The sequence below is a fragment of the Ailuropoda melanoleuca genome, chromosome 7 (genome assembly GCF_002007445.2).
Source record: "Ailuropoda melanoleuca isolate Jingjing chromosome 7, ASM200744v2, whole genome shotgun sequence".
NCBI classification, from domain to species: Eukaryota; Metazoa; Chordata; class Mammalia; order Carnivora; family Ursidae; genus Ailuropoda; species Ailuropoda melanoleuca.
This window is the reverse complement of record NC_048224.1, coordinates 90,174,208-90,199,391: the sequence shown is the minus strand read 5'-3', so window position 1 is coordinate 90,199,391 and position 25,184 is coordinate 90,174,208. Positions and strand designations below refer to the sequence as shown.

Sequence of the window (25,184 nt, the reverse complement as noted above, 5' to 3'; positions counted from 1 at the left end):
GGGGTTCAAGTCCTGGCTGGACACTTGACCCAGGCTCTGCCAGTCACATAAATTGGTAGCTAGTTAACACAATGAATCAAGGAAGTACTGTGGTTAATTCTCTCTAGATGCAGTAGCACTCCTATCAAGATCAAATTCCTAAGGCAGTAGAGACAGTAATACAAAGCTCGGTGTGCAGTGCCTGGCAACAGGGGCTACAATTTCCCTGCTAGACTAGTTGTGCAGTTTGTTCCTACCTGTGTGACTCAGATTGACCCGATTCTCAGTCCTTTTGTCTTGTCTATGAGCTACACAATATTCTTCTAATAAAATTTATTTTATGCTAGAAGCCAGAATCCATTTCTGTAGCTAATGACTAAGAACTCAGACTGACAGTTTGGTATTTGGTAGTGGAATGCCCCCCAGCTGACCCTGGTATGCATAACTGGCCAGGTATGTCTAAGAGGCAGGATGGAAGGCACTGAGGACACAACTCTTCCAGGCAGGAATATGGTGACCCTGGGATAGGGGAATCAAATGTACACCATCAAGAAATGTATCCTAAAGCTGAGAAACCCCAGAAAAAAAATCTTTTTCTGAGTGCTCATACGAGATGTGGCTGGGGAGGACAAGGAACCAGGGAGCCACAGCTGATCTGAAAAAGAGGACTGTGCCTCATCCCGAACATCTTAGCCATGAAACTGGATCAAGTAACTGGATGAGACTTTGGCTGATCTCTCTTTGGGAAAGAAATATGTTTTATGTAGGCATGAGCACTTTCAAAAGTGTATGTAAAGGAAGGAGGATGTGTATGGATGACAGTAGACTGTATCATTCCTCCCTTATTTCTTGCTATGGAGCCCTAATTTGGTTTGTCTATCTCCCTAACACACAACTAAGTCATCTATGGTAATCCTACTTCCTTGGCCAGCAATTGGTTTAGGAAGGGGTATATGACCAATCTGGCCAATGAGCTCTGAGGAAATGGCTGCTCAGGGTGTTCTGGGAAAGGTCTTCTTACCAATAAACAGAAACATAGAAGGAACTACTATAGTTGTCTTGGCAACTACAGCATCCCAGAAATGAAACCAAAATCCTGAGGCTGGGAAAGCAGAGAGGGAAGAAATCTGGTTGCTCACTATGATCCCTGAGTTCCTGAATTAACTAACCTGGAAACGTAACTCCAGACTTCTTGTTTTGTACTATTTAATAATTTTGAATTGGGCTTTTGTTTGTTTCATGCAACTGAAAGCATCCCAATCCTTACTGACAGTTGAGATTTGAAGAGTAAAATTTGAAGATAAGGCTGGTGGGACCAAGAAGGGGTAAGGCCATGAAGGACATCAACTGTCTGAGGACAGTGAGGAAGGGCTCGACACTGAAGTATTTGACATAATTAAAACAGCACTCCTGTTGCATTGGGGAGAACAGATCGGAAAGGGACAAGGTGAGGTCAATGAAAAGAACAGTGATTGTTGGATAAAACATGGGGAACTCCAACATTTGCAGAAGTCTCTGGCGCAATACGAAGAAATTATTATAAAGGCAGGAGGAGAACAGGAACAAGCTGGGCACAAAGGTGAAGGCAATAGAGGATTTAAAGTAAGAGTGAGCTATTAAAGGTTAAATACTGGAAAGGCCAAGGAGGATAAGGAAGGATAGAAATTTGGCAATATGTAAATTAATTACGAGCTACGGACCTTTGCAACAGTAATTTCAGGGTAATAGGGCAAATGCAATACTGGAGAGGGTTAAAGAATGAGTGGAAAATGAGGAAAGCATCAGGTTTCAGGGACAGTAACATCACAGGTCCTTCCCTAACAAACACATGTTGAATCAATGATTTGATGTACAAGGCCAGGTACCGAGGGAGCACTACTATGCTCCCGTTCAGGAGTTCAGCACGATGAGATTATGTTAGAGAGAGTTCTGGAAGGGAAAGAACTTTTCCATGAACCTCTTAGGGTCCTTAGCTGAACCTAAAAATCAACCTGACAAAGACAGATTCAAGGAGGAAAGCATGTTTATTTTAATATATTTTACATGACATGAGAGCCCTCATATGGAAATGAAGACTCAAGAGAAATGCTTAAGCCTAAGCGTTTTTATACAAGGTTCGATAAAGAGTGGAAAGTTGTGAAAAATGACAGGAGAAAGGGTATGAGTGAAGGGTGGTAAATGCGGAAATTTAGCAAGGCCTATTCATTCAGATTCTTCTCTGTTTCTGACTTCAGAGACAGAAATGCTCCTTCTAGAATCACGTTTTAGAAGAGTATTAACTGACATGAGAAAATGAGTAAGTGTACAGCATTGAGATTTTAATTTTCTTCTATTCTGTTTCCATGTTTCCCAAGTTTAACAATTAACTGATCTAATTTCTAATTAGCAAACTTGGTTTTTAAAGTTTGTTGAATATTATTGCTGAGAAATTTTACGGTTTCCTAATTTTTGGAGGCTGGTGGTCCATAGTGTGCCATCTGGGAGCCACCATTTGGCACAGCAGCAAGGAAAAAGGAGAGGATGACAATTCTGCAATTCTTACCTGACCAATGGAGCTTGTTATACGAACATCTAATAACACTGTAAATACTAGCAGCATTTTCTGTATACTCGTTCTTAAGAGACACTTGCTTGAAAACACAAACATGGAGAATTTTTACATGATTTATTTAATAATAAACCAATTAAAGATACAAAAACGTTTAGAGGATTCCAAAATTTAAATTTTTGTTTAAATACAAATTCACTCTGTAATATGAAAACATATAACATTAGACCTCTAAACATAATGATTTTTTCATCTACAAAAATTTCTCCTTCGCTGTACTAGAAAATTTGCAGAAAACAATTTTTCTTGTGAAATTAAATGTACATTATTTACAGTTGAAAAAGTAATCTAAAAACTATTTCATTTCAGAGACTTAGATATATATGTATATTATCTTTGTATGCAACCCCCCGACTCCCAATAAAAAATGACCCAAAATATAAAGCAATTATGCTTTTATAGCAACTGCCTACTCAGCCAGATCAGCCCAAGGCTTGTTTGTTTTCTGGGCCCTTAAGAAAGAGCCCTGATTCTTTCAGAATGGCAGTATATCATTTAGCACTTGGCAACATAAATTTACTAACAGACCACAGTGCACAGTGGCCTGAAGAGTTAATGAACAAAGTATTGAGGAAGAATTCAGATTCAGAGCAGATCTTACAGATAACAGAATGAATTTTGTAGGGCCACTTATTTTTCTGTAATGTTAGCTATATTTATATTAAGAAATAATTGATAATGTTTTAGTTGATTTAACTTTAAAATATTTGAACTGGAAACCTCAAATTTAGAACCAGAAAGCAAACCGGAGATCATCAAGTCTAATCCAATTCTTCGCTTCCTTTTTTGTGAGAACTGAGGCCCAAAAAGATCCAGTGGCTTTGCCCAACGTTACAGAACTAGTTAGCAGGAGAGCTACCCTTACACTGATGCTTCTGGACCATCCTGCTTCTGAAGTATGGTTCAGCCATATCACGGACATTTTCTAATCTTTCATGTTATTTTTTACATATTCATAGTTCCTTATACAGTGCAACCAACTAAAGTCAACCTAAGTGAAATAATTTTAACCAAGTATAAAATAGGTGTCTGCATTTGAAAGAGTCAAGATTTTAACTTACACGAATGGAATGAAAATAGTTCTACATAATTTTCCTGTTGCCTTATACTGAAGTACTGTATTTACAAAAGAATCAGAAAAGCTAATACCATGTAAAATTAAAAAAGAAACTTTAAAAATGCTTATGATATAGCAACTGAAAAAAAAATCTGAAAAGGAGGTCTTCATAGTATAAAATGGCTGTTCCTTCACAATTGAATTCTGAAACATTTGGAGAACAAGGAGAAGCACGTGGGTTCCCTCCGTCATCTAACAAAGTCAACATTAACTCTAAATTAATATTTTTAACAATTAACTACAACATTAGGAACATCTGTAGAATTTCTCTTGTAATCAATCACATAGTTTGCAGACAAATGAAAATGTTCAATTAAAAAACAATCATCCATAATTCCTTTGGTACGTTAATTAAAAAGAGTTGGGTTCCAGCACTTCGTTTTGCTTCATAGCGACCTGAGAGGCACAGCCGTTGGAACTGGACACCACCATCACATAGGGCTGCGGCTCAGTCTTCTCACTGTCTTCTTTCAAATTATCTTCAGCTTCTCTTTTCTCCGCTTCCTGTATGAGAGTTTTTGCTTCTTGAGCTTTGATAACTGACGTGATTACAGTGCCAGGTGGGTGAGCAACAAGCTGTGAACTTCGAGGAGAAAAGGTCACCACGGGGGTAGTAGCACTGAAGGACGGAGATGAGGCCACGGTGACGCTGCCATTGCAGAGGGACTGCACGTTGCTGGTAAGAACCTGCTGCACCTGCGCCGGGCTCAAGACGATCGAAGGAGGGGAGCCCGGCTTCTGGGACTGCAGCATGACGTTTTCTTTCAGTACTGTCATGGGCTGCGACGACGGAATGGCTTGTAAAATAAATTTCTGAGACCCAGCACCCGAAGAGGGATCCGTGCTGGCTATCACTGTTGTGATTGGCACAGTCTGGAGTGTTACTGTATGCAAATGCTGATTCCCAGGAGACACAACCACTGGCACTTGGGTTGGAGCCTGGATAGTCCTATTGACATGACGAAATAACAGAAAGTCAGCATATTCTGCATCACGTAAACGTTAATGTCTGACGAGTCGTTCTGACAACAAAGGAGTCCTACATTTGAAATGCTGCTTCCCATGTCTTCGACTCAGCAAAAACATCATACCGGACCCCGTGTTATATGGAATGCCCAACACAAAACTCTCAAGCGTTAACTATGATATCATCTATGGGGGGAAGAAAGTCTGTGCCAAGTGCCACGTTAATGCATATGGGAAAGCAACTTCATTGGGGAAGGAGGAGGATATCAAAATGCTTGGCAAAGAAGTGACATCTGAGCCGCTTGAAAGAAAACTGGGAATTCCAAAACAAATGTATTGGATTCACTCTCATTATTTTTAATACTTAAGGGACAATGCTCATCCACAATTACCAAACTTCATAGGATTGTAATTGTTTTCAACCTGTTTTTCTATATAGAGAGGAAAAATGAGCAATTCACTAAAATAAAAAACACCTTGGTCTTAAATGTATACGTGACAGAACTATCAGAAGAAATTTTTGGTTTTTTTTTTTAGAAGAAATTTAATAGTTCACAGTTCATATCATATTACATAAAACAAGTCACGAATATTATTAACTCGTAAGGGCTCTTTAGGTTGCCAGAGACAGCAAAAAAATAAGGGCAAGCTTTGGCAAAAATAAATAGAAGCATGTTCTAGCAGTTTTCTCAGCTCAAATAATCTTCACAGATTCTAGCCATAAAGCTACAATTTAACATAAAATCCTTTAATGTAAACCTAGTTTATGTAAAGTTATTAATCCCAGTTACTGAAGAGATTCATAAATGATATTGTGAGTCAATCCAATTTTAAAAGTTCATTGCTGCGAAAATTATAGTTACAGCCATTGTTAATTTAAAACAAATGCAGTTGAAAAAACTCAGCATCTGGATCTCAACTCCTCTGGATTCTGTAAAGCTATTTTACAAAAAAAATAGATGATGGCTACTTCAAATGATTAACAACTAGATTGGCCCCCATAATCTGAATGTTAATCATTGCACATAAATTATTATAGGCAAATTTTAGTAAGTTAGTTATGTGGCCTGTCACATATGTGAGAAGTTAAACTCCAGAGAAAATAAATGGGCTAGGTGGAAATATGAAAAGAGAACTCAGTGGAACTTAAGAGAAACTCAAAGTAAGCGGAAAGACACGGGATGACTAGAGCCTACCCACTGTGCTACAATTCTGACTTCCAAGTTCAGATTCCAACCAAGTTGTCACTGTGAGGGTCAGTCGAGAGCAGGATATTAGCAGCTCTTTTGAAGAACAGAGCTAGAAAAGGGTATGAGTCAGGTAATGAAGATTAAATAGGTGGGCAGGGAATGGCTAGAAATAAAGGCCAGATTTATTGATACTATTGGTCAAGCAAGGAAGAGTTGGGAGAATACAGAATAACTTTGGGAGTCAGGCAGCTTTTCCAAAATATACTGTGCCTCCTTTCTCCCCCCTGCCTACCTGAATCAGGATATCTTGGTGGAATCTGAGCCTGGGTATGGTACCTGACCCTGCAGCCAGAGATCATTTCTTAAATAACGGGCTTCCCATAACAAGAGTTCATGTACATGTGTATAAAGATAAAATAGTACACACGGTACATAGTGAGCACACAGACTGTATCTAGAAATATGTATAGTCTTGCCACCCAATAAATACTATTATCCCCATTTTACATATAAAAAATTAATGCACAAAGAGGGTGAAAAGCCAGCATAAGGTGACCAGTTAGATAAGAAAAGAGGCCATCTGACGGCAAGGCCTCTGTGCTTACACATTACAACACACAGCCACTTCTTCGGTCCTCAATAACTTCAGCTAAAGACGAATATTGTCTATTATATCTTTAAACTGTGGGTTATCACACACCTTTAATACACAACTCCACCTTCCTCTTTTCCTCCCTCAGGTGTGGCACAAGCAATAATGTACTTGGAAATTTTCCATATTGCTAATCAGGGCTACCACCAGACTTTCAACGCTTTTGTTCAAACTAGAAAAAGACCTCCTTTTCTCAAAACACCTGACTGCCATCTGCCAGAAAATACATATACTCATCTATAATATCTACAATGTAAATATCTGGCTTATTTGAACAAATTCTAAAATAATTTTCTCTAATAAAAAATTCAGAGATTAAAGGTAAAATATTATGCAGCCTTTTTCCAACCACAGAAATTTTAAATTATTTTTTCTCAGTTAATAATTGAACAGTCAGTTATGTCTGGTGATGTTATATAACAAAGGTTATAGTAGAGTTAACTACTCTATAAAATTCCCTAAGACGCTTGTAACCAGTAGTACAATACTGGAAATTTAAAATACCTCAAACTTTCTGAGACTAAGAAAGATATACAACATAACATTAGTTTTTACTGCATATCTACTCAGATGTCAAGAATGTCATTTAACTGTTACAATCACCTGTAAAGTTATTACCTTTATTTTACAGATGAGGGAACAGACTCAGAATAGTTAATTAATCCAATTCGATGTTATATCTAATAATTGACAAGGTTGGAGGACTGGAAAGTTATGCCTGCATTCTTCCTACTCCATTACTTTGCTTTTACGGTAAACTACATATTATACATTTTTAGAGGCTCATTTATTCAAAGACCCTAAGACTAATTATTAGTGCTTGAATAAATATCATAGAGAAAGAAGTTATGCTAGGTAGGTATATGAACTTGCAAGTGTACCAAGGAACAATTTTAGGAAAAAATTTGACCAGAGGTTTACTTTTGCTGTAGTTGTTTCTTTAAATAACATGAAGCCAGAGTCAAAATCAAAATTTGTAAAAACTGAGCATATACACCATAAATCAATTAAGGAAAGCTTAATAGATTTCCACATAGATACATGCAATTATATGAGATAAAAAGACACGAGCAAAGAAAAATTGAGAAAAGAAAAAACATGTTGCTACTTCACTGTAAATAACTGGTAATTCATGACAGTTATGTGAATCAGCAGGAAGGGCGGCAAATCATTGAGCTCACTGCTTTGCACTAAACTGCTTGCATTAAAACACTGTCTCCACCACTTACTAGATGTGACCAGGCTCCTTGGCCTCTCCTTGCCTTGGTTTCCTCATCTGTAAAATAGGAATAATATTACCTATATCTCATTGGTCAGGGAGGATATTAGACATTAATATAAGGAAAAGTGTATGAAATACAGAGTGCTTTCAAAGTGTTAGTTCTTGTTGTTACATTAATTTAATAATCTAATTTTATTAGATTACAGGCCTGTATATTCCATCTTCTCTTAGCTACAGAAAAAATCTTTAAATGGTCTTCGATTTTATTGATAAGTAGTTATAAAATTAAGAAAAATATAGCCAAAGTGCTGTTATTTTTCTTAGGATTGACAATATGGTTACTTAGGATAATCTCTCTATTCTTAAAACCTGTATGTTGAAATGTTTAGGAGCGAAATGTCGTAAGGATGTCAACTTACTCGACAAATAGCCAAACAGAAAAAAGGTTACAAACAAATATTGAGCAAAAACAAATAAGGCTATCAACTGTGAATCTAGGAGGATGTAAATAGGTGTTCTTTGCACTATTTTAATCTGTCGATGTTTTGAAATTTTTCATAACGAAAAGCTGGGGTAATTATTAAAAATACAAATAAAAAAGAAATTGCTAAGCAAGGAATTAATCTAATGAAAAATGATTCTAATAATACATTAAAATTTCAGAGTAATATGTACAATTTGCTTGAAATTTATTTAACACTTTTTCTTTCTTTCTATATAATGGAAGAGAACAACAGCAAAACCTGAGCCATTATAGTCAGCAGCTGTCAGTCTTCAAAGAGTATTATTATTCATTAACTTTGGCCTTTCCAGAGCTAGTAATTTCAGTGAATAAAATGCATCCATAAAAGGTTTAACTGCTTTAAAATAACTAGGATTTTGGGGAGATACAAATAAAAGGTACAGCCAAAAGAGAAAAGAATTTTTTTAAAAGTCAAAGGAATGATGAAGAATGTATGTGTGTGTGTGTGTGTGTGTGTATACATAACACATAAATATAGAACGAGTTTTTCAAAAAGGGTGTATGTTTTAAAGTTTGAAAAGTTAAATTTTGTCATTTCTTCATTATATAAACAGTCCACTTAGAGAACTTGTAACTCTGAGAGGAGATACAGAATGAATACATATACTACTAGAAAGTAAGTTCTATAAATTTGAAGGGATGTTATGTGCCAGACACTGGGTTAAGTGGTAGGAGAAGGCCAATGAGTAAAATGTGGCTCCTACAGATTGAAATACAGGAGGAGATGAGCATTCAAGTCAACCGCAACACCTGGTTCATTGACCAGACTACGGTGCAGCCACGCAGTCAGCTTTAGCGAGAAGGCAAGGAAGGAATCATGAGCAGAGAGTGAGAGCTGGTAGCTGAAGCTTCAGAAATTTGACTGTTCTCTGCGTGCGACACAGATCTAACAAAAGCTGTGAGAAGGTAACACAGCAAAGCTGTGAGTCTTATATAGGCTGGACTGAAGCAAGCAAGGAGTCCACAGAATAATCCAGGGTAGTCAGGGACCCTGGAAATGAAAATTCTGAAAAGTACACGAGAAGACAGTCTGCAAATCATGGCTAGGGCGTGTATTACAGTGTTTCATATCTGTGGGATTTTTTATTGGAGGGGGCAGGTATTTGTTTTTATCCTCAAGGTATAAAAAGCAAACTGATTACAGATGCTAAAAAATAACTGAATCGCTCCAAGAAGGGGATCCTAGTGGTTAACTGTGGCATATACTGTTTCCTATCAACACAAATACATGATAAGATGACAAAGAGCCTAGAAACCAATGAGAGGACTCACATCCAATTAGATACTCAGTCACCACACATAACCAATAATTGACCTAGAGGAAAATAAAATATTAAAGGCAAACAGAGAGATAAATAAGTACTCCTTTAATAAACGAGTTAAAGTTTAAAGAAAGTTAAAGTACTCCTTAATAAAGGAGTTAAATAGTTTAAATAAAGTTAAAGATTTAGCATTCCTGTCCAATTAAAATGGGAAAAATGTCATCTTTATACTCCTTGCAAGTCAATTTTCAAGATGCCAAAAGTTTAAATGGACCATACAAGGAAGACTGCAACATCTAACTTTGCCTTGATTCTGGGTAATGCGAGTTACTTCAAGGTCAACTGAACAAAATCCCTGGCATTTATATTCTGGAATATACAAATGTTGAGACTGAAGTCACTGATGAAAGTAATCAAATAATCATTTTTATTGGATTTGGAAAGGCTCCTATATTTTATTATAATTCATATTCTGGAAACTTATGAGAGTAGAAAAAGAAAAGAAAAAATACTGCAAACATCCATTTAATTTTCTGTCTTCCTCCTTTTCCCCCATTCTATATCAGCAAGACCAGTCCTAAATTCTGCAAAAGACCAGTCTAAAGCTGATAAGGTTTTCTTGGTCACTTTGTTGTTTCATACCTTTCTTGGGGCTATGAGGCAAATTTGATTTGACTGATAAAAAACTATTCTTCCAATTTCTGCCACTCTAAAAGCCTGAAAGAGTGGACCTTAGATTCTTGGCCTCCGTATGTCTTTGAACTTTAGAACTGTTCCTTGACAGGATCCTCCCAAGGAACAGTGTTATTTCTTGGAATTCACTACATTCCAGAAGGTCACAATATGTCACTTTATGTAGAATTTTTACGGCTTCTGACTTTGAAAAAACGATCTGAAACCATTCTCTGGATTTTCTAATATGTGGATCCCTTCTTGTATGGATCAGTCAAATTATACAAAGGTATAGTGGACTAGATTTAAATGGATAGAATAACATCAAGTAATGATAAAGTTTAAAAATAAGGAATCACTGATACAATGAGAGGACTGACGTAACATAACTGCTGCTGAAAACAATCTGCTGAACAAGATTTCTAGCTTTAACATCAATATAATTTTTATTTTCACTTTTGAATCCCGACCCAGAGTCATCAACGGATGAGGACTCTGGTCCGAAACATCACATAATGATACGCATCGATAACTTTGGTTTTCTCACCTAATGCTCTGAACAGAAGAATTCAGTGTTTCATCCTGCATGCTATTGATTACGCTTGCTTCTCCTTCTGGGACGGCTTGTACTGGCTGTACGACATGAATAGTCCGGAAGAGCTGGGTGGGGTATGGAGACTGTGTGGGCTGCACTGTCCTCAGGACTTCTGATGGCTGTGCAACTTCCATGGGATCTTTGGGTTTTGTAGCTTTAGAATTCCCTGGTTTGAGAACTGTAGTGGCTCCTCCTTTTATCCCTGGACTTGAAGATACTCTCGATCTGCTCGCTTGGTTCCTACTTGAAGTGGTTGTTGAAGACAACGATGGATCTGAAGACTCTATGCTGGAACCTGGATCCTCATCGTCTATATAAATAAGATCTTTTGGCATTTCCTTAAACTGATACACCAAGCGTTGACCTTCTACTTTTGCCAGAATACCCCTTTGGTAATAGTACCTATTTGAAGCAGACAATTTTATCAATATTTTATTCAATTAAACATAAATTAAAATTATGTTCAACAAAATTAAAGTTCCTTAATCATAAACAAAAGTTTAAAGTTGGAAACAAGTAGAAGAATTTCAAAATGAATGGCAGTTATTTCATATAAGATAGTATAATTAAACACAGTCTTCTCTAAATAAATGTAAAACACACATACAGATAAAAAAAATCCTTATTATCAACTAAACCTAACACCAATTCTGATAAGAGGATTTTTGATAAAATATATGGCTTATCCTAGTCATTCACTTTTCTTCCTTCGTGTCCCCTTCTTCCAACTTGCCAGAATAATCAAATCTACCACAAACCTCAAGAGTTTATTTCCCTTCTGTAGTTTATTATAATGTCCCTACCAGTTTAAGTTTGATTCAGTAAATCGGATTCAGTTTTCCATATAAAACTTAACAAGGTATAAATAGAAGTGACTCAAATTTTGTCATTGATTTTAATTAGATGGGTATTAAGGAGAGCACATATTGCATGGTGCACTGGGTGTTATATGCAAGTAATGAATCATGGAACATTGCATCAAGAACTGGGGGTGTACTATATGGTGACTAATATAACAAAACAAATATTATTAAAAAAAAGAATCTAAAAAATGTGAGTTAAAAAAACAAACACACACAAACTGTAACTAAACAGTTTTGGTTTAAGAAGGTTATCAAGTTATCAGATGATTGCTACTTCCAATAAGTCTTTCTCTAATAGATACGTTTATCTTGAAGAATAGATAACCTGATCACAGAAAAACACACCAGAAGTGAGTTTAGGAATGAAAAGATACCCTACCTAGTTCAAAATGTTCACAATGTCTAATATTATTCTTGAAGCATTTATTCCAACATAATACAGATCATACCTGAGATTTACATTTAAAAAATGTACCCTCTTATTAAGTACCTGCATTACCACTACTTGTTAATTTTGTGCTGAATCCAAGGTTAACGGCTCAAAACATATGAGCCCTGTGGCCAATTTATAATTCCTGATGGCAGTTTGCATTTTCTAATCCCTTTCTAAGTAAAATATCTGTGGTTTGCACGAAGACTTTTTTTTTTTTTTAAGGAAAAACATTTCCCCAGATCAGAATAAAATTTCAATTTAAATACATACTGATTTCTGTAAGTGGCGCGGTTTTAGCACTTCAATAATAAAATTCACCAATTTTGTAATCCTCTGCCTTTTTAGAAGCTACCTTTTTAGTATTTAGGAAACAATATTCTTAACACAATGAGGTACAGAAACTTCATGTACCTGAGAGCTCTTCCCATGGTCTCGTAATTCATGTCAGGTTTGTTTTTGTGCTTTCCCCACAACCTGGATACTGCTTTAGAATCCACCAGTTTAAAAATGCCTTTTTCTCGCTGGGTCCATTTGATATATTTAGGACAAGTAGCTTTGTCCTGGAGCAGTGCCAGTAAAAACTCCCAGAGATAAATTGTGTTTCCTGAAACAAAAGCAATTTCTATTTGACCAAAATTTCATTGGAAAAGAGCAAAATTAAACACAACTAAAAGTCTTGGCAGTTCCCTCTATAATTACACAAAAATATTACACAATTTGGTTAGCACTGGTGATAATTTTTAGGGTCTCAATATTTGTCTTTTTATTAGTCCCAAAGAAGACATCTGGACAGAGCAATCTTGGCAATTAGACTGATGATGACTTAAGAAGAAAGCACTCCGAGATGACTTTTTCTCTACCTCTTTAAGAACCATAACATAAAAGAACCAGTGAAAAAGTGTGGTACAAAATCTTTCAATGGTTGTTATCGTTATATCACAGCCAGTGGATTGACCTTAACAATTTTCTTCAAATTTGGGCAGCAGTTACGAAAATAGTAGAACTCCAAAACAATGTTATAAAGTGTCTACGAACTAAAAAGCTAACCTTGCTGAAATCTTCCAAAAGGCTCAATATTAAAGGATGGGTTTTTGACAGGTACATTTAAAAAAAAACTCTTAAATGGATTTCTTGGGCTCCATTATCACCAGTCTCTTTACAGAATGTGCCAGCTTGTACCTTATAAGCATTTGGCAGCAAGAAGATCCATTTTAATAAGTCAAGAGAGCTGGTAGATTTTACTTATGATATGTAGGTATTTTACAGCAATCTAAATGTTATCAGACCTGTAAGCATTATAAGGAAATTATCATACTTACCCTTACCATCTTTATTTTTCTTCTTCACAGATATGTTTGGCGTAGTGGCTGGGGAATCTGGTCGTGGAGGTTTCGTTTTTCTCCCTGAAAACAGAACAGCTCTGTGTAAGGATTTGCCATCAGAAGTGAGAGAAAATGGACAATTTAGTTGTTTATGGATGCTATTTGGTCATTTATCCTAAATTTCAAATGCCAAATACTTTATATATATACAGAATACCACACATACTGGTTTCCTAAAATGCTACTTACTCAAAAGGAAAATAACTTCAGTGAAAATTTATCATTAGTGTAGGTGTGATCACAAACACTTTCGTGTAGGAAATGATATGTTGGCTCATTTATAAAAATGAGGTTAAGTTTAAAACATTGTGAGGCAACAAAACTGACGGTGCTTTCTTAAAATGTGGGGGAAATATTCTTGATGTTGATACAACTTGGGCTCAAAAAATGAGCCATACAGGTTTACCGGTCTGTTGGTTATATAAGCTTTTTACAGTAGGAGAAGTCAATTTTCAGCTTCTCTCCCATCCGCAAACAGATCATTCTTAAATACTGGAAAATTCCCAAAATTCTAGATACACAAAAAATGCATGAGGCAAAATTCTGGTGAACTACATAGTCAACTTTCACTTTCCCATGTATTTTGAAACCTCTCATTTTTCTATACTTCTTTTAATTCACAGCAAAACAAACTTTACAGTTAACGTATGATTCAATCTCTGAGTCCACTTCAATAGTGCTAACTGTAGTTTGACCCGAGCTTTGTTTGTGATCTTCTTTTGCCCCATTTATCTAGAAGCACAAGTTGGTGGAATTTTGCCCAGGATTTATGCTGAGATGATCATGCCATCTGGACAGAATACCTTTCTGCACATGAAAAACAATGAAAAGTAAGCATAAACGGATACCGTAGTATATTTTACCCCAACATTTTTTTTAAATTAAGTAATCTCTCTGCCCAATGTGGGCTCAAACTCAAGAACCAAGATCAAGAGTCTCCTGTTCTACCGAAGCCTGAGGCAGACAGGTGCCCCTTTACCCCAACATTCTTGAGGCTGACTCTCTGGTCTAGATCACGAGGGTGGATTCTGGGTTAGAATAATATAGGGCAATAACTTAGAAGAACAGAATTCTAGACCTAATGCCACAAGGTTAGTAACAACACATCCCCAAGCCGAATAGGAAAATCTTTCTGAAGTTAGGATAAGAATCAGAAGTGGATCAAAAAAGTCACTCTTCAGGCCCCTCTTAAGGTATAAATATAGAACCTAGTCAGCCAGCTGTCTTCACTTCCATGCCTGCAGACACCTGCAAAGAACCATTCATGAAGGCAGATACTTCTGGGTGACTACATTAATGATAACAAATATTGAGCAAGGACTTCAGTTAGCTCCTAGCCCTCCTACCATCTTATTTTATGCCTTCTATTTACCTACTTTTTCTGATCGATAACATCATTTTCTTTTTCCCACTGTTTTCACCACTAGTTTTAGTCAAGACAGTGACAACTGATAAACCTACCCAATATCCATCCTTTCCATCATCTTCCTTTCCATTCAAGGTGGCATGCCTTCATGTGAGTTTTATGTTAGTTGGATATAGAATTTTTGGTTGACAGTTCTTCTTAATACTTTGAAGATACCCAATGCTTCCAGCCTCTACTGGAAACTTCTAAGCTGCCAATCTAAAAATCAATTCTCTCCAAGTAATGTACTTTCTCCCTGGTTGGTTCATTTCATCTTTTTTGGGGGGTGGGGATTGGGGGGGCGGTGTTTTGCATTTTTACTATAATGTATTTAGGCCTGGATTTGAGTTATGCTACCTAGGATTCACCATGTTGAGATTAATGTCACTTTGGAAAACTCTGTCATTATCTTGGAATACTGCCACTTCCTTGCTCTACATGGTCTCTCTTCCTGGAGCTTTGATTAAACATGTAGACCTTTTCATTCAATCCTCACATCTCAAACCCTTTCATATTTTTTATTCCATATCAGGTCTATGTTGGAGCTCACTAATGCTCTTTTAAACAGTGACTAATCTGTTTAATCCATATATTATGTGTTCTATTTGATTCCTTCTCACATCAGTCTTCCACTATTAATTAGGATATTAGTCCTTCACTTTAAAAATAGCTTTACTGAAGTATAACAGACATACAATGAAACTGCATATGTATAAAATCTACAATTTGATATCTTCCAACGTAAGTATTGACCTGTGAAACCATCCCTATGTTCAAAATAGTGAACATATTCCTCACCTCCAAAAGTCCTTTGTACCTCTCTGTAATCCTTATACCTTTCCCACTCTGCCCAATCCAAAGGTAGCCAACTACTGACAGATTTTCTGTCATAGATTAGTTTGCAGTTCCCACAATTTTATATGAAGACAAACATATATTTACATATATATATGTAAATTTGGCTTCTTTCCTTTAGCATAATTACGTTGAAATTCATCCACTTTTGTTGCATGTATCAACAGTACATTCTGTTTTATTGCTGAGTGGTATTTCCTTGAATAGATATACCACAAAGTTGTTCATACAGTCAGCAGTCGATAGACATTTAGGTTGTTTCAAGTTTTGGGCTATTGCCGACAGAGGTGCTAAGAACATTCATTCATGCAGATGTTTTTCTAGAAATGTATGACTTCATCTCTTTTGGGTAAATACTAAGTAGAAGAATGGCCGGGTCACATGTTAAGTATGCATTAAATGTTTAAAGAAACTGCCAAACTGTTAAAAAAAAAAAAAAAAAGTCTCCACGCAGTAAGGTGGGGTCATCTCATAGGGCTCACCTCATTTGTTTCCCGCTTCTCAGGGATCACTTGCTTTTGTTGACTGATGTCTTTAGAGGCACTGTTTCATATATTTTGTCTGTATTTTAGTTGTTTTAATAGGAGGATAAATCCAGGTTCTGGGGGTTTCTTTATTAAAAATTTTTTTCCAGCATTACTGAGATATCATGACATATAACTGTGTATTTTTAAGGTGTACAATATGAAGATTTGATACACTTCTAGGTTGTAAAACAATTATCACAGTAGGGTTAGTTAATATACCATTACCTCACATAATAATCACTTGGTTTTTTGGGTGTGAACATTTAAGATCTACTCTCTCAGCAACTTTCAAGTACATAATAGAATATTGTTTACCAAAGTTACCATGCTGTACATTAGATCCCTAGAACTTGTTCATTTTGTAATGAGAAGTTTGTACCCTCTGACATCACAATCTCTCCCTGCCTCTATGAGTCTGGCTATTTCAGATTCTACATGTAAGTGACAGCACACAGTATTTGTCTGTCTCTCATTTTACCTAGAATAATGCCCTCAAGGCCCATCTATGTTTTTTCATGCTGCGATGAACATGAGAGTGCAGTTATCTCTTCGATATCTTACTTTAATTTCTTCTGGACATATACCCAGGAGGAAGACTGCTAGACCACAGGGTGTTTATAGTTTTAACATTTTGAGGAAACTCCATACTGTTTTCCATAGTGGGTGTACCAATTTACATTCCCACCAACAGTGCACAAAGGTTCCTTTTTTCCCACATCTTTGCCAACAACTTGTTATCTCCTGCCTTTTTGATGATAGCCATTGTGACAGGTGCGAGGTGATAGCTTACTGTGGTTTCGATTTGCATTTCCCTGACGATTAGTGAAGTTGAGCATATCTTCTCATATACCTGTTGGCCATCTGTAGGTCTTCTTTAGAGAAATGTCTATTCAGGTTCTCCATCCATTTTTTAGTGAGATTGTTTGGCTTTCTTGCCATTGAGTTGTAGGAGTTCCTTATATATTTTGGATATTAACCCCTTATCAGATATATAACTTGCAAATATCTTCTCCCATTCTGTAGGTGGCCTTTTCACTTTGCTGATAGTTTCTTTCCCTGTGCAGAAGCTTTTTAGTTTAACGTAGTTCCACTTACTAATTTCTGTTTTTGTTGTCATATCCCAAAATCACTGCCAAATCAGGTTCTGTATTCCATCTTGTCTAGAGGACGAAGTTCCACCTGGTATTTTGTAATGGTCGACCTTCTTTTTCATTCTTTTGCCTTAATAACTATAGTCATATTCACCAAGTTTCTTTCTTTTCTTTTTTTTTAAAGATTTTATTTATTTATTTGACAGAGAGAGACAGCCAGCGAGAGAGGGAACACAAGCAGGGGGAGTGGGAGAGGAAGAAGCAGGCTCCCAGCAGAGGAGCCTGATGTGGGGCTCGATCCCAGAACGCCGGGATCACGCCCGGAGCCAAAGGCAGATGCTTAATGACTGAGCCACCCAGGTGCCCCTCACTGAAAGTTTCTATTTGATAATTCTATTATCTGAAGTTCTTGGAGAACTAATCCTAGAATCTTTTATGTCTTCTACTTCTCATTCAGCAATTCTCTTATTACATATTCGGTAACACTGCAGTGTGAGCTCACCTTCAACAGGGCTTGAGGAAATCCTGTCAGCGTGGGTTTAAACGTATGACTTGCCAAGCAGTTTTATACAAGAGCTTCTGCCTAGTACCCCAAAGTTATTGCTAGTCTAGGGTCACTTTTACGTTAATTACTTGCCTGGGGATTTCTGAAGTCAGTAATAGTTAAAATCTAATCATAAACCTAGATTAAAGTAAGCCTACCATTATGAATTCTGACAGAAAGAATTTTTCCACTCAGAGCCCCAGCTGAGAAATACAAACTTCCTTGATACCTGTTCTGTGCCAGTGCGTGGACTGTTTTTCCCAGGAGGATCCCAATGACATGCTGACGTCTCTAATCCCTCATCTCGCACTGGACCAAGACATAAGCGTCTGCCTCTGCATGGGCAATCAAACTGACGTTCCCATCTCATCCCTTCAGAGATGCTGCAGCCTCAGCTCACTCTTAGTGTTTTTATTTTCCTCTCCACTTTGGGCTCCTGGACTTCCCCTTACTTTCATGTGGAGTTAGGTTACTGGGTGGCTGGTGATTAACCAAGATATTAAACTCAAAATATTACACAAACTACTAATATAACAAAATAAAAATTAAAAAAAAAGAAAAAAGAAAAAAGAAAAAAAAAGAAAAAAAATATTACACAAACTGGAGGAGAATCAGAAGGCAATGAAATGGGAAGAGTGTCAGACTTTAGAATGCAGACATGGTCCTAATGAGTGAAGAGTGAAAAAATTCCCTTCGAAATTTAAATCTAATTAAAATCTAACATTTTCCTCTTCAATTACTTACCTGCTGATTTCCAACTCATTATTTTTCCCACTGGAATCTTATATCAGAATCTATGCTGGTGGTTTTCAAACTATGCCCTGTGGACAGAAGCTAGAAGCTAAGTGTCCTTACCCAAGCGCTTTCTGAATTTGGATAAAAGGGTTTAGATAAAAGATTGAGGCTTTAAAAAGTTGGAAAGCCCTATTCCATGAGATACACCAAATAATCTAATACGAAGATCTATACCTTTTAATTTATGTCTTGTACCCTCACTTCTTCTTATGTAAGTTTTAATTGGTGTAGAAATAGCCTTGAATAAAAATTACATTTGGATTCCACATCAAAACTGGGCTGTTAGCCCTAAACGAATTAGCCACCCACCTTTCTTCCTCTTGGGTTGTTCTGGTGATGATGCTCCTGGTGAGCGTGCGTATGTCTCTTGAACCTGCTGAGCTTCCGTCACTTCAGGAATCCCATCTAATGTGACGGATACATGGGTGATGGGGGCAACAACAATGTCATCTTCAGAGGAACTAAATATATTATTATCTAATGGAAATAAAATCAACTAATTATATTCACTTTGTATTATAAATCAAAATAATTTCATCAGATAATTTCTTATTTCTATGAAGATTAAAGTAGAAATAAAATCTTGAAATCTAGTCCCTTTTTATTTCCGCTGTCTGAAATTAGGCACCCCAAGTCAGACCAGGCTTGATAGGACTAATTCAACGCCCTTCTTACTTGACTTCCTCTCACCAATCTATCTTGTTTCTCTTCTCCATTCTTCTCTCATTGTTACTAAAGTTATTCTCTGAAACCTAAGTCTGATTTGACCATATAATTCTTCTACACAAACTTTACACCCTGAAAATTACTAGAAAAACAAAACTGACTTTTTGCATAGTTTATAGAGGAAAAAACTGATAAGAACAACCCAAACTCCACAGCCTGCCATCTGAAGCTTGCACAATCTAGATCAAACCTACCTTTCCACTCTCATCTCCCGCCTACCATGAAGCTTACACTTCAGCTATACCAAAGCATTTTTATCTCAAACATTTCACTCTTTTTTTACAGGTCTGTCTCCTTGACTCAACCCATTCTCTCTACCTTAAATGCCAGTCCCTATCTCCTCTTTCCACTAAAAGCTTATTTGTCTTTTATAGCCCAGGTTAAAACATTACTTCCACAAAGCCTGTCTCTGACATTCTCAGCCAGAGTACTCTTTTCTTCCAGAACACTTTGCCATCCTTCCCATGGCCTTTATTTTTGGCTTTTACATAAACAACTACCTTCAAAAATAATCTGTAAACTTGAGGGGGAAAAAAACAGTTATCTGTTCATTTGTGTATCACATTATTGCCTAATGCACTGCTGTGCATACAGAAAACACTTAACCACATCTTAAACTCATTTAGTAATAATTTTATGAGTTTGACACTTTGTCAGAAAAACTCAAAGGAGAACATGGATTTAAAAGCGATCAATAACGTGGCAGTGAATTTTCTGCCATGAGGTATTAGGAATTTTTTCAATGAATTTTTTGCCTATTCACTGATGAATACTCATACAGATCATTAAATTATAATAGTTATATATAAATTATAATAGTTTGGGCTGCAAATGCCCTAATACTTTCACCAATAGGTTACGAGAATAAATTCTAGCTAATCTACTATTTGACAACTAAAGACATTATTTTTATTCCTAAAGGTCTAACTCCTCAATTAAAAAAAAAAAAAAACAAACTCTTGTTTAACAGAATACTTCAGCAAAGGTGTCTCAACTAGTTCTGTACATTAAAGTGTGGTTGGGACACAAAACATACCAAACATGATCTCTGGTCTCTCGGTATTTGCCATCTAACAGAGAATGATGGCAAGAAGAACTTCTCCAAGTATATTGACATGAACAATCATGGTACATGACCACTCACTTATTCGCTTTTCATCCAGCATAGGGCCAGGAGAATCCATATTGAGGAGTGCCTCAGCAGCCTCGATAGTTTCAATCGTTTCATCCCCATTCGGACAGGATGCTTCAACTACGATACATGTGAAGAAAACACGAGTTAGCTACAAGACCTCTGTTGCTCGAAAACACAGATTTTGATCTCTTGAACATCACTTAATACTTGGGTTTATATACACTTTGTATCAACAGATAAAAATCAATCCTGAATATGACTATTAAATATTTCTCTATTTCTTTTTTCTTAGTAGACTCTAGATAGGCCACCCCAGCACAGAGTACAACACGGAGCTTAAACTCACAGCCCTGACTGAGATCAAGACCTGAGCTGAGATCAAGACTGGGAACGCTTAACTGACTGAGATACCCAGGCGCCCCTCTGTTTCTCGTTTTTTTTTTTTACTGCTTCTCTCCCTCTTCCCTTCCCCCGCTCATGCACGTGCTCTCTCTCTCTCCCTCAAATAAATAAATCTTTTTTAAAAACGGAGGGGCACCTAGGTGGCTTAGTCAGTTAAGCATCTAATTCTTGGCTTGGGCTCAGGTCATGAGATCTCAGGGTCCTGAGATTAAGCCCCACGTCGGGCTCTACGCTCAAAGCAGAGTTCGCTTGGGTTTCTCTCTCTCTGCCCCTCCCCTCTGCTCTTCCTAAAACAAATCAATGAATTTTTTAAAATTAAAAAATAAATTAAAAAATAAACATATTAGATATACTTCAATCCATTAGTTACTGTCTTTATTAATGCTTAAGTTGTCCTATGTTTGGCTAAAAAAATATTTTTTGTTTTTTTAAAGAAGAAAATAGATCATGAGTTCATACTAATATTTTCAATTCAAATTTAGTGTTATAGAATTTATTTCTAGAATTATATATTTATACCATGTATTTATATAGAATTTATGGGATTATAAAATTTTTATCTAACTTTGCAATTTAACATATATCTAATTTTACTCAATAAATCTTGGCTTCTTACTAGTTAACTTTGTTATTTATTTGATTTTACCCTAATATATCTCTCATATACACACATTCATACAAGTTGTAATTACTGAAAATAATTTAAGATTCCTTAGCAGCTTTATTTTATTCTTTGCTTTTTAGGCTATTTCCTGTTAAGAAATGCACAGCCTTAAAAATAACGTTAGGGGTGCCTGGGTGGCTCAGTCAGTTAAGTGTCTGACTCTCGGCTTTGGCTCATGATCTCAGGGTCGTGAGGTCGAGCCCCATAGCTGGCTCCAGGCTGGGCATGGAGCCTGCTTAAGATTCTCTTTCTCCCTCTCCCTTTGCCCCTCTCCCACTCACACTCTAAATAAACAAATAAAATCTTTTAAAAATCACTTTAATCTTTTTTTTTTAAGATTTTATTTATTTACTTGAGAGAGAGAGCACACAGAGGGAGAAGCAGACCCCTGCTGAGCAGGGAGACCCAAGTGGGGCTCGATCCCAGGACCCTGGGATCATGACCTGAGCTGACCTGAGCCGAAGGCAGACACTTATCTGACTGAGCCACCCAGGCACCGCCCAAAAAAAATCACTTTAAGTAATTCTTCTCTATAGGGTTATGCCACACCTCAATAATGTAATTAGGTTCATCTGTGTTAGTGTGCTTCAATTTTTAGATTGCTAATTCTTCCTCTTTTGGACATAGTGTTGTTCTATAATTATGTTAAATGTTTACAGGGTTCCAAAGTAAAAATGACAAATCAAAGTACATTTAGAAAATCTACCTTTCATCCCTGTCCCTTCCTTTTCCCTGTAAGAAAACATTTTTATTAGTTTTGGGGTTTATCTATTTTTAAAATATAAGCAAAGACAGATATCATTTATACGCTTTTTCCTATCTTAAATAAAAAGTAATATACTATTTATGCTACCTGACCCTTGCCTTTTTAATTTACTATACAATAGAAATCATTCCACAGCTATATACAGAAATCATGTCACCTTTTGCATTTCAGAAATAGGAGGCAAGTTAAATATGTTTAGTATCAATGTTAGTTTGTAGAACTTTGTTTATTTCATTCAGATTCAGTGCTTAGATTGAGAAAAGCAAAATAAATGGGTAGGTAGGTCCTACATGGAACAGGAAGGAAAACCAAAAAAGTACATTGAGCTTTTAAGAACAAAGAAAATGTTAGCCCTTCATTAAATGGATGACAAAAATTTCTTTTGGCAATAATAAACCCCACAAGCTTTTCATACATGCATTTTAAAACTTCTTTGTAACAGATTAGCTGTGATCTAGCAACTAGTTAAAATCTATTTATACCAAGAACAGAAAGCATTGATACCATAATAACTTAGGGAATAATTTATTAAATACATTTGTTGTTATTATAAATTACTAAAAATTGCGTTTGACCTTATAAAAACCGAGAAGAATACATATGAAGAGACACATACTAGTATTATTTAAAAGACAAAATTTACTAATGAATGTAGTCATTGTGGTTACCTTCTATTTGAGAAACAGTGTTTGTACCATCTCTGTTAATAATTTTACTTTTAGATCTTCAAAGAGTGGCAATGGGAGAACAATCTCCACATACAAAGAACTCATGGTCAAATGATTTTTAAAAATTGTTAACACCATAACCTTTTTCCAAATGAAACCTTATGTGGAACTCTAACATACAAACAGATGAAAGTGGTATTTTACTATTATACATGTATTTTATAGGTTCGAATATATATCAAACTTGATATGAGCTCAACCGATCATAAAAATGAAAGTATTGTAATGAACATGAAAATTTGAAATCAGGGCATACAAATGACACCTGCAGTCTAATATGAGCCTCATATCCATAAAAATAGATCAATCTTTTTATTATTGAAAATTTCAAACAAAAAATAAAAATTATGGAACATAGTATAATGAATTCTCACATACCCGCTCTCAGCATAAGGTCAATCTTCTTTCATTCCTACGCCAATTACTGCTCCCAAAGTTCTCTCACACACACCCCACATCCACTCCCCAGATTATTCTGAAGGAATCTAAGACACCGTATTTCATCTCTAACTATTTTAGCGTATGTATGGTATGTTATTGTCATACCTAAAAATACTAACAATTCCTTAACATTATCTGAAGTACTACCTAGGATTCACATGTAGTTTATAAATTCTTCTTTCCCTCTCTCTTTCCCCCCTGCAGTTTCTGAAAAGCACAACATTCTTCCCACTCTTACTCTGAACTTAGGAGGGCTCCAGAGTTCTTTGGTTTCTTATGTCATTGCTCAAACAAGGATGGAAGAGTTAAAGGCTCAGGCTGGGAAACAAGAAAGGGGAGGAAGAAGAAATATGCAAATACAAATCAGGTTTTCAAGATATGGCTTGTTTTCTAGACCCATTCAATACCAGTTCTATTTTCCAGGAAGGAAGGAGTCTGTTTGCATTTTGCCATCAGCTATCTTCAACAAGTTCAAGCCCGAGAGTGAAATACTGAAAGAAAGAAGTAATTCTTTCCCTAAAGATCTAAGATCTGCTTCCCTAGTCTCTATTTCTTCTCTGAGGACCACCCTGATGACTAAAACTGGGAATAAACACCCCCTTCAGGGGAGACCCTAATTCCCAACCTACAGAGACAGTGTAGCCCTACGCTATGGCATCTAGAAGTTACCACAGAATATACTGTAAAAAACTCACTAGCTACACAACAACAGATATCTATCTGCATAGCGATGGTCATTCTGTTGTACAAAACACGTAACTTACCGTCAGCAATGAATGGAAACTTCTCATCTGAGTAATCTAATTCCCTAACTGGTAAGGAAAAATCTGATAAGTCTAGATTTATCAAAAAAACTTCCACTGGGTTCCCCTGAACAAAAAATGTGAATATAGCAGAATATGTTTTGTAAAGAACAGAGGACAATACAAAAACTAAGTGTTGTTTGTTGTTGTTGCTAGTGGAGACTCAGTCGCTTGGTGTGTGATCTTAAGCAAGTCATTTCATTTAACCTAACCTTTTTTTCTGTTGTGAGAATTAAATGAGATAATGAACTTTTAAAAATAATCTACTATGTTAGTATGATGCACTGAGAAGACAATGCCATTTTGATGGTATTCTTGCCCAAAATGCATTATCTCAGTCTAGTCATGACAAAATACCACCCAAACAAAATTGAGGGACATACTACAATGTTTGACCAGCACTTCTCAAAAGTGCCAAGGTTACTGAGAGACAAAGAAAGAGAAACTGTTATAGACTGGAAGAGACTAAGAAGAAATAATTAAATGTAGAGTAAGATTACAGATAGGATACTGAAACAGAAAAAGGTCATTAGTTTGAAATGGTTGGCATACAAATAGTGTGTAGGTTTAGTTAATAACGTTGTGACTAATGTTAATTTTCTATTCTTTCTTTAATTTAAGAATAAATATTCAAATAACCTTTGCTTCCAAATAATTACTTTTCTCCAACAGCTCCAACACCTCTGGCCAAGACAGATCAATGTACATGTATAAAAGTACAAATGTACATACCAAATTCTAAAACTGATGAAAACAGCATTACTCACCACCTCACACCATTAACTCTTCACATTTCAGACATGTTACCAGTTCTGACTCAATGAGAAGAGAAATCTTC

General features: G+C 36.3%; 1 protein-coding gene across 6 annotated transcripts in view; it reads right to left on the bottom strand.

Annotated features, from left to right (window-relative positions):
* Positions 1 to 1,246: 1,246 nt before the first annotated feature.
* The window catches only part of ELF1 (E74 like ETS transcription factor 1), a 104,558-nt gene continuing 80,620 nt past the window's right edge, over positions 1,247 to 25,184 (bottom strand). For 5 of the 6 annotated variants that reach the window (XM_019796016.2, XM_019796015.2, XM_002915866.4 and 2 more), the window contains 6 exons: positions 20,552 to 20,659; positions 18,991 to 19,158; positions 13,402 to 13,485; positions 12,494 to 12,686; positions 10,739 to 11,188; positions 1,247 to 4,653 (listed from right to left, as the gene is read on the bottom strand). In XM_019796016.2, coding sequence (XP_019651575.1) covers positions 4,056 to 4,653; positions 10,739 to 11,188; positions 12,494 to 12,686; positions 13,402 to 13,485; positions 18,991 to 19,158; positions 20,552 to 20,659 — 1,601 coding nt within the window. In that variant the 3' untranslated portion in view covers positions 1,247 to 4,055. The remainder of the gene's footprint in view (positions 4,654 to 10,738; positions 11,189 to 12,493; positions 12,687 to 13,401; positions 13,486 to 18,990; positions 19,159 to 20,551; positions 20,660 to 25,184) is intronic. The other variant, XM_034665261.1, reaches the window with a different exon arrangement.